The sequence below is a fragment of the Pseudophryne corroboree genome, unplaced genomic scaffold (assembly GCF_028390025.1).
Source record: "Pseudophryne corroboree isolate aPseCor3 unplaced genomic scaffold, aPseCor3.hap2 scaffold_713, whole genome shotgun sequence".
Lineage (NCBI taxonomy): Eukaryota > Metazoa > Chordata > Amphibia > Anura > Myobatrachidae > Pseudophryne > Pseudophryne corroboree.
The window spans coordinates 131,718-143,032 of NW_026970296.1; the positions used below are offsets into that span (position 1 = coordinate 131,718).

The following is an 11,315-nucleotide window of genomic DNA, read 5'->3' on the forward strand; positions in this document are numbered from 1 at the left end:
CTCCAACGGTACCTAGACGGAAATACTCTGGCCCGGCGTTCAAATCCTTTAGACCTCAGCCCTTTTGAGGCCGTGGTAAAGGAACAGCCACGACTGGTAGACGAGGTCAAGGACGTAGTTTCCAACAAACCAACACCAGTCATCAGGACGCTAAGGTCACCGACAAGCCAGTGGCATGACGGGTTCCCAACCCATCTCTGATCTCCAATTGCGGGAGCACGCCTTCAGACGTTCCATTTGGCGTGGTTCCAGACATCCACAGATGGGTGGATCCGCAATTTAGTGTTAAAAGGTTACAAAAGAGAGTTCGACTGTCTCCCGCCACTGCGGTTTTTCAAGACAGGACTGCCTCTGTCGGACGACAAGAGGGCGGTTCTGCAAATTGCCATTCAATTCCTGCTGGATTCAGCAGTTTTGATTCCGGTCCCTGTACAACAACAAGGTCAGGGTTATTATTCCAGTCTGTTTGTAGTACCAAAGCCGGATGGCTCCGTCAGGCCAATATTGAACTTAAAGGGTCTCAATCAGTACATCACTTACAACAGATTCAAGATGGAATCTCTGCGGTCAGTAATTGCAGGTTTAGAGCCACAGGAATTCATGATTACGCTAGATCTCAAGGATGCGTACTTACACATTCCGATTTGGCCACCTCATCAGAGGTTCTTGCGTTTTGCAATACGGCAGAACCATAACCAGTTTCAGGCTCTACCGTTTGGTGAATACCCGAGGAGCTGACGAGAAGCCAAAGTGATGTCTGTGATGATAGCTCATCTCAGATCCCTGGGAGTGATAATAGTTCCGTACTTGGACGATCTGCTCATCAAAGCTCCGTCTCAACAGATGCTCCTCCAACATGCGTTGCTAACGTACAATGTACTAGTTCAGCACGGTTGTATTGTCAACTTCAAGAAATCACATCTAATTCCGTCTCAACGACTTCAATTCCTAGGTATGATTCTCGATACGGTAAATCTAAGAATTTACCTACTAGAACAGAAAGTACAGATTATTCGTCATCTGGTACAATTAGTGCTCAAGCCACGCACAGTCTCGGTACATTTGTGCATTCGCCTCTTAGGCACAATGGTGGCGGCTTTCGAAGCGCTTCAGTTCGGAAGATTTCACTCACGTCCTTTTCAACTGGATGTGCTCGCACAGTGGTCATGCTCGCATCTGCAGATTCACCACAGGGTGAGGTTGTCACCATAGGCCAGGGTATCTCTACTCTGGTGGCTCAAAGTACACAATCTAACTGCAGGGAAATGGTTCGGCGCCTGGAATTGGATAATTATAACGACGGACGTGAGTCTGAGGTTTGGGAGCTGTAGTTCAAAATTGTCAGCTCCAGGGTCTCTGGGCGGATCACGAAAGATTGCTGTCTATAAATGTCCTGGAACTCCGGGCAATTTACAATGCGCTACGACAAGCAGTGCACATGCTTCGGTTTCAGACTGTCCAGGTGCAGTCAGACAATGCGACGGCGGTCGCGTACATCAACAAACAAGGAGGAACGAGAAGCCGCATGGCAATGCAGGAAGTAGCTTGAATCCTCAACTGGGACGAATATCACCAAGTGATATTGTCGGTGTTCATTCTGGGAGTGGACAACTGGGAGGCAGATTATCTCAGTCGGGATTTTCATTCAGGAGACTGGGCATTAAAACCAGAAGTGTTTCATATGTTGGTCCAGAGGTGGGGTTACCCTCAGGTGGACCTGATGGCATCTCGCCACAATCACCAAACGCCCCAGTATGTGTCCAGAACGCGAGATCCAAAGGCAGTGGCGGTGGATGCTCTCACAATCGCATGGCCGTACAGCCTCGTGTATCTGTTTCCACCATTTCCGCTGCTCCCTCTGTTGCTAAAACGGATCAAAAGAGAGTCCCCCACAGTCATACTAGTGGCACCTCATTGTCCTCGGAGAGCTTGGTTCTCGGATCTCCGCGGACTACTCGCAGACGATCCTTGGCCGCTCCCACTACGTCCGGACCTGCTACAACAGTGTCCGTTCCTTTACCCCGATTTAGCGCGGCTGCGTTTGACGGGGTGTGGCTGTTGAGACCGCCCTCTTAAGAAGAGAGGGCATTCCAGAATCGGTTATACCAACCATGTTACGTGCTAGGAAGCCAGTTACGGCAGCTCATTATTACAGAATTTGGCGTGCCTATATAGGTTGGTGTGAAGCTCGGAAGTTTCCGACATTATCTTTCAAGTAATCCCGTCTTTTGTTATTTCTACAAACGGGGTTAGATGGAGGACTGCGTTTATCTACACTAAAGGTGCAGGTATCTGCTTTGTCAATTTACTTTCAAAGACGATTGGCTCTATTGCCAACTGTACACACCTTTCTGCAAGGTGTCCTCAGAGTACAGCCTCCATTCATTCCACCTACAGCGCCATGGGACTTGAATCTGGTTTTAGATTTCTTACAGTCTTCATATTTTGAGCCCTTACAACAAGTGAATATTGAGTTTCTCACTTGGGAAAACTATTTTTCTCCTAGCCTTAGCTTTGGCAAGGCGTGTTTCCGATTTTGGTGCCTTGTCATGCAAGCCACCGTATTTGGTGTTTCATGATGACAGAGCGGAACTTCGGACGAATCCCGCTTTCTTGCCAAAGGTAGTGTCATCTTTTCACATCAATCAACCAATAGTAGTTCCTGTATTAACAGAAGATTCTGGAACTTTGGATGTGGTACGCGCACTACGCGTTTATGTATCCTGAACGTCTACAGTTCGTAAGACGGACACATTGTTTGTTCTCTATGATGCTGCCAAGATGGGTTGGCCAGCTTCTAAGCCGACCTTATCCAGATGGATTAAACTGACCATACGTTAGGCTTATCTTCATGCTAGGTTACAGCCACCTACATCAGTAACAGCTCATTCCACACGTTCTGTGGGAATTCATGGGCAGCTGGTCGTGGGGCTTCTACGACACAGCTTTGCCGTGCGGCTACATGGTCATCAGTGCACACGTTTGTGCGTTTTTACAAGTTTGATACATTTGCGGCATCAGCATCTAGCTTTGGCCGCTTAGTGTCACAGCTGCCAAACAGCTCTCCCGCCCATGTGGGAAGCTTTAGTACTTCCCAGGAGTACTCCAGTGACCCCTAGTGGATGAAAAAGAAAATAGGATTTTGGTATTTACCAGGTAAATCCTTTTCTTTGAATCCATAGGGGGCACTGGACGCCCACCCAGAGCAGTGTTACCTGGTTTGTGGTAAGTTCAGGGGATCTTATGGTAACACATTCTCACCGACTGGTTCAAAGTTTAAAGTTCTATCGGTTATAGTGTCAACTGTTTAGTTGGCAGTAACGTTATATGTCAACTTTATTGTTGTCCGTTATGTTATATATTCTCCATTGTCAACCTCTCTATCACTCCTGTTCGGCTCAGTAGAAAAAAATCTGAGGTACTCTGGGATATGGAGGGGATTTCTAAACTTAAATATTCAGTGCCCTGTTCTTGCTAAAGCCGTCCATATACCAAGAGTACTCCAGTGCCCCCTATGGATTCAAAGAAAGGATTTACCTGGTAAGTACCAAAATCCTATTATCAGTGCACAGCCTATGTCATCTCTAGTAATCCCACATGATCTCTCAGTGTTACCTAAATGTACGCACAGGCAATGTTATATTACTGCACAGCCCATGTCACCTCTAGTAATCCCACATGATCTCAGTGTTACCTACATGTATGCACAGGCGATGTTATATTACTGCACAGCCCATGTCACCTCTAGTAATCCCACATGATCTCAGTGTTACCTACATGTATGCACAGGCGATGTTATATTACTGCACAGCCCGTGTCACCTCTAGTAATCCCACATGATCTCTCAGCGTTACTAAATGTATGCACAGGCAATGTTATATTACTGCACAGCCCATGTCACCTCTAGTAATCCCACATGATCTCAGTGTTACCTAAAAGTATGCACAGGCAATGTTATATTACTGCACAGCCCATGTCACCTCTAGTAATCCCACATGATCTCTCAGTGTTACCTAAATGTATGCATAGGCGATGTTATATTACTGCACAGCCCAAGACACCTCTAGTAATCCCACATGGTCTCTCAGTGTTACCTAAATGTATGCACAGGCGATGTTATATTACTACACAGCCCGTGTTACCTCTAGTAATCCCACATGATCTCTCAGTGTTACCTAAATGTATGCACAGGCGATGTTATATTTCTGCACAGCCCATGTCACCTCTAATAATCCCACATGATCTCAGTGTTACCTAAATGTATGCACAGGTGATGTTATATTACTGCACAGCCCATGTCACCTCTAGTAATCCCACATGATCTCTCAGTGTTACCTAAATGTATGCACAGGCGATGTTATATTACTGCACAGCCCATGTCACCTCTAGTAATCCCACATGATCTCAGTGTTACCTAAATGTATGCACAGGCGATGTTATATTACTGCACAGCCCATGTCACCTCTAGTAATCCCACATGATCTCTCAGTGTTACCTAAATGTATGCACAGGCGATGTTATATTACTGCACAGCCCAAGTCACCTCTAGTAATCCCACATGATCTCAGTGTTACCTAAATGTATGCACAGGCAATGTTATATTACTGCACACCCCGTGTCACCTCTAGTAATCCCACATGATCTCTCAGTGTTACCTAAATGTATGAACAGGTGATGTTATATTACTGCACAGCCCATGTCACCTCTAGTAATCCCACATGATCTCTCAGCATTACCTAAATGTATGCACAGGCGATGTTAGATTACTGCACAGCCCGTGTCACCTCTAGTAATCCCACATGATCTCTCAGCGTTACCTAAATGTATGCACAGGCGATGTTATATTACTGCACAGCCCATGTCATCTCTAGTAATCCCACATGATCTCAGTGTTACCTAAATGTATGCACAGGCAATGTTATATTACTGCACAGCCCATGTCACCTCTAGTAATCCCACATGATCTCAGTATTACCTACATGTATGCAAAGGCGATGTTATATTACTGCACAGCCCATGTCACCTCTAGTAATCCCACATGATCTCTCAGTGTAACCTAAATGTATGCACAGGTGATGTTATATTACTGCACAGCCCATGTCACCTCTAGTAATACCACATGATCTCAGTGTTACCTAACTGTATGCACAGGCGATGTTATATTACTGTACAGCCCATGTCATCTCTAGTAATCCCACATGTTCTCAGTGTTAACTAAATGTATGCACAGGTGATGTTATATTACTGCACAGCCCATGTCACTTCAAGTGATCCCACATGATCTCTCAGTGTTACCTAAATGTATGCACAGGTGATGTTCTATTACTGCACAGCCCGTGTCACCTCTAGTAATTCCACATGATCTCTCAGTGTTACCTAAATGTATGCACAGGCGATGTTATATTACTGCGCAGCCCATGTCACCTCTAGTAATCCCACATGTTCTCTCAGTGTAACCTAAATGTATGCACAGGAGATGTTATATTACTGCACAGCCCATGTCACCTCTAGTAATCCCACATGTTCTCTCAGTGTTACCTAAATGTATGCATAGGCGATGTTATATTACTACACAGCCCATGTCATCTCTAGTTATCCCACATGATCTCAGTATTACCTAAATATATGCACAGGTGATGTTATATTACTGCGCAGCCCATGTCACCTCTAGTAATCCCACATGTTCTCTCAGTGTTACCTAAATGTATGCACAGGCGATGTTATATTACTACACAGCCCATGTCACCTCTAGTAATCCCACATGATCTTAGTGTTACCTAAATGTATGCACAGGCGATGTTATATTACTGCGCAGCCCATGTCACCTCTAGTAATCCCACATGTTCTCTCAGTGTTACCTAAATGTATGCACAGGCGATGTTATATTACTACACAGCCCATGTCACCTCTAGTAATCCCACATGATCTCAGTGTTACCTACATGTATGCACAGGCGATGTTATATTACTACACAGCGCATGTCACCTCTAGTAATCCCACACGATCTCAGTGTTACCTAAATGTATGCACAGGCGATGTTATATTACTGCACAGCCCAAGTCACCTCTAGTAATCCCACATGATCTCTCAGTGTTACCTAAATGTATGCACAGGCGACGTTATATTACTGCACAGCCCAAGTCACCTCTAGTAATCCCACATGATCTTTGTGTTACCTAAATGTATGCACAGGCGATGTTATATTACTGCACAGCCCATGTCACCTCTAGTAATCCCACATGATCTTTCAGTGTTACCTAAATGTATGCACAGGCGATGTTATATTACTGCACAGCCCATGTCACCTCTAGTAATCCCACATGATCTCAGTATTGCCTACATGTATGCAAAGGCGATGTTATATTACTGCACAGCCCATGTCACCTCTAGTAATCCCACATGATCTCTCAGTGTAACCTAAATGTATGCACAGGTGATGTTATATTACTGCCCATGTCACCTCTAGTAATCCCACATGATCTCAGTGTTACCTAAATGTATGCACAGGCGATGTTATATTACTGCACAGCCCATGTCACCTCTAGTAATCCCACATGATCTCAGTGTTACCTAAATGTATGCACAGGCGACGTTATATTACTGCACAGCCCATGTCACCTCTAGTTATCCCACATGATCTCTCAGTGTTACCTAAATGTATGCACAGGAGATGTTATATTACTGCACAGCCCATGTCACCTCTTGTAATCCCACATGTTCTCTCAGTGTTGCCTAAATGTATGCACAGGCGATGTTATATTACTGCACAGCCCATGTCACCTCTAGTAATCCCACATGATATCTCAGTGTTACCTAAATGTATGCACAGGCGACGTTATATTACTGCACAGCCCAAGTCACCTCTAGTAATCCCACATGATCTCTGTGTTACCTAAATGTATGCACAGGCGATGTTATATTACTGCACAGCCCATGTCACCTCTAGTAATCCCACATGATCTTTCAGTGTTACCTAAATGTATGCACAGGCGATGTTATATTACTGCACAGCCCATGTCACCTCTAGTAATCCCACATGATCTCAGTGTTACCTAAATGTATGCACAGGCGATGTTATATTACTACACAGCCCATGTCACCTCTAGTAATCCCACATGATCTCAGTGTTACCTAAATGTATGCACAGGCGATGTTATATTACTGCACAGCCCATGTCACCTCTAGTAATCCCACTTGATCTCAGTGTTACCTAAATGTATGCATAGGCGACGTTATATTACTGCACAGCCCAAGTCACCTCTAGTAATCCCACATGAGCTCAGTGTTACCTAAATGTATGCACAGGCGATGTTATATTACTGCACAGCCCATGTCACCTCTAGTAATCCCACATGATCTCTCAGTGTTATATAAATGTATGCACAGGCGATTTTATATTACTGCACAGCCCATGTCACCTCTAGTAATCCCACATGATCTCGGTGTTACCTAATTGTATGCACAGGCGATGTTATATTACTGCACAGCCCATGTCACCTCTAGTAATCCCACATGATCTTTCAGTGTTACCTAAATGTATGCACAGGTAATGTTATATTACTGCACAGCCCATGTCACCTCTAGTAATCCCACATGATCTCAGTGTTACCTAAATGTATGCACAGGCGTTGTTATATTACTGCACAGCCCATGTCACCTCTAGTAATCCCACATGATCTCAGTGTTACCTAAATGTATACACAGGCGACGTTATATTACTGCACAGCCCAAGTCACCTCTAGTAATCCCACATGAGCTCAGTGTTACCTAAATGTATGCACAGGCGATGTTATATTTCTGCACAGTCCAAGTCACCTCTAGTAATCCCACATGATCTCTCAGTGTTACCTAAATGTATGCACAGGCGATGTTATATTACTACACAGCCCATGTCACCTCTAGTAATCCCACATGATCTCTGTGTTACCTAAATGTATGCACAGGCGATGTTATATTACTGCACAGCCCATGTCACCTCTAGTAATCCCACATGATCTCTCAGTGTTATCTAAATGTATGCACAGGCGATGTTATATTACTGCACAGCCCATGTCACCTCTAGTAATCCCACATGATCTCGGTGTTACCTAAATGTATGCACAGGCGATGTTATATTACTGCACAGCCCATGTCACCTCTAGTAATCCCACATGATCTCTGTGTTACCTAAATGTATGCACAGGCGATGTTATATTACTGCACAGCCCATGTCACCTCTAGTAATCCCACATGTTCTTTCAGTGTTACCTAAATGTATGCACAGGTAATGTTATATTACTGCACAGCCCATGTCACCTCTAATAATCCCACATGATCTCAGTGTTACCTAAATGTATGCACAGGTAATGTAATATTACTGCACAGCCCATGTCACCTCTAGTAATCCCACATGATCTCTCAGTGTTAGTAACACTCCTGTCCAAGCTTCCTAGTATTATTTTAAAGATAAACATAAAAGCAATGCCAGAAATACAGTACTGGATACAATGTCTGTTACAGAATTATATATTGTACCATGTAACACCCTGGGTCTTGTCTACTCATTTTATAGTAATTTTCCAGTTTTGATCATGATATTTACCAGATTTTAATTGTTTTATGAAAATTCACATTTCCAAAATGTATTTTATTTCCAGCAGATGGACACACTAGCAGGAATATCTCAGAAGGACATCTAATATCATCCCCGGATTGTGAAATAAAAGATGACAGTAGACAGGATTCTCCAGGAACTAATCTCATTACCCCAATTATACATCCAGCTCTATCAGCTGATCCCTCTGATCCTGGGAAATGTTCTCATGATCACTCTGATATTGGTGCATCTGTTACAGCTCTGACAGTAGATACAGTGTTTTCCTGTTCTATAGATGCACCTTGTTTTACACAGAACACAAAGCTTATTGCACATCAGCCATCTAAGGCAGGTGAGAGACCATTTCCATGTTCTGAGTGTGGGAAATGTTTTGCACGGAAATCATTTCTTGTTATACATGAGAGAAGTCACACCGGAGAGAAGCTATTTTCATGTTCTGAGTGTGGGAAATGTTTTACATCCAAATCATATTTTGTCATACATCAGAAAACTCACATAGGTGAGAGTCCATTTACATGTTCTGAGTGTGGGAAATGTTTTACACGGAAATTACATCTTGTTCAACATGAGAGAAGTCACACCGGAGAGAAGCCATTTTCATGTTCTGAGTGTGGGAAATGTTTTGCACTGAAATCAACTCTTATCAGACATGAGAGAAGTCACACCGGAGAGAAGCTATTATCATGTGCTGAGTGTGGGAAATGTTTTGCAGTGAAATCAACTCTTATTAGACATGAGAGAAGTCACACCGGAGAGAAGCCATTTACATGTTCTGAGTGTGGGAAATGTTTTACACAGAAATCATTTCTTGTTATACATGAGAGAAGTCACACCGGAGAGAAGCCATTTTCTTGTTCTGAGTGTGGAAAAGGTTTTTCACACAAGTCATATCTTGTTATACATGAGAGAAGTCACACTGGAGTGAAGCCATTTACATGTTCTGAGTGTGGGAAATGTTTTTCACTGAAATCGAATCTTGTTCAACATGAGAGAAGTCACACCGGAGAGAAGCCATTTTCATGTTCTGAGTGTGGAAAACGTTTTTCACACAAATCATGTCTTGTTACACATGAGAGAAATCACACCGGAGAGGGGCCATTTTCATGTTCTGAGTGTGGGAAATGTTTTGCACAGAAATCAACTCTTGTTATACATGAGAGAAGTCACACCGGAGAGAAGCCATTTCCATGTTCTGAGTGTGGGAAATGTTTTTCACTGAAATCGAATCTTGTTCAACATGAGAGAAGTCACACTGGAGAGAAGCCATTTTCTTGTTTTGAGTGTGGAAAAGGTTTTTCACACAAGTCATATCTTGTTATACATGAGAAAAGTCACACCGGAGTGAAGCCATTTACATGTTCTGAGTGTGGCAAATGTTTTTCACTGAAATCGAATCTTGTTCAACATGAGAGAAGTCACACTGGAGAGAAGCCATTTTCTTGTTCTGAGTGTGGAAAAGGTTTTTCACAAAAGTCACAACTTGTTACACATGAGAGAACTCACACTGGAGAGAAGCCATTTTCTTGTTCTGAGTGTGGAAAAGGTTTTTCACACAAGTCACATCTTGTTACACATGAGAGAAGTCACACAGGTGAGAGGCTATTTTCATGTTCTGAGTGTGGGAAAGGGTTTATACGGAAATCACATCTTGTTACACATGAGAGACGTCACACAGGTGAGAAGCCATTTTCATGTTCTGAGTGTGGGAAAAGTTTTATACAGAAATCACATCTTGTTCAACATGAGAGAACTCACAGACGTTTGAAGCCATTTGCATGCTCTGAGTGATTAATAAATCACCTCTTGTTGGACACAGTAGACATCACACAGGTGGGGAACCATTTTAATCTTCTGGAGTATACTCATCTTCACCATTTCCCTGCATTGTTCCTTCAGGTTTTATACTATGTCCTGTGTGGTTTTTTTTTTTTACAATATACATGCTGCTACTGGGTGAAATAATAAGACGTCATGTCCTCCTTTACCTCTACTATGCAGATAACCTGTCTTTGCTCCAGGTACTGAAAACAATACCAATACTAAATGTCTAGCTGAGCTCCAGGTGTGGGTGATGCCAGTTGGCCGTGACTCAGTCCTAGCGAAACAGGTCCATTTGCTAATGCACGCCGACTCTCCTGTCTTCTGATTACTTCCTCACACTCCTATCCAAGATTTTTCACGTGCTGCTCCCTTTCTCTGGAATTCTTTACCTCTCCCCCTCAGACTGTTACCAGCAGTACCAAGAATCTGCCATAATTCATTTGTGGTTGATCTGTTAGCTATGCAGCCCTGACCATGGAACCTGCTGCCTCGCACAGTCCAAGAGACCTCCACCCTGGAGACCACAAACAGACTGAGGACTGTTACTCACATGTTTCATTAATGTTCCTTCACTTCCTAAATATACATCCCACATGCTGAGGTCTTTATTCTGTTCTACTTATTGTGTATCTTGTGCTCTGTGTAAATGTGAATGTAAAGTTCCGTGAGTGCTATTGGGAGGAAAGTGATGTATAAGTAACATTATTACTGGTGAGAATGACAGGAGTCAGATCTAGTTACACCATACGTTACATATACAGAAGGGGAAATGTATAAGTAACATTATTACTGGTGAGAATGACAGGAGTCAGATCTAGTTACACCATACGTTACATATACAGAAGGGAAATGTACAAGTATCATTATTACTGGTGAGAATGACAGGAGTCAGATCTAG

The 11,315-nt window shown here is 43.3% G+C and overlaps 1 protein-coding gene across 1 annotated transcript in view; it reads left to right on the forward strand.

The window, feature by feature from the left end:
• LOC135039834 (oocyte zinc finger protein XlCOF6-like) overlaps positions 1-11,068 on the forward strand; it is a 135,810-nt gene extending 124,742 nt beyond the window's left edge. The window contains exon 2 of the mRNA XM_063954763.1: positions 9,096-11,068. Within this exon, the coding sequence (XP_063810833.1) occupies positions 9,096-10,384 (1,289 nt within the window). The 3' untranslated portion in view covers positions 10,385-11,068. The remainder of the gene's footprint in view (positions 1-9,095) is intronic.
• The last annotated feature ends 247 nt before the right edge of the window (positions 11,069-11,315 follow it).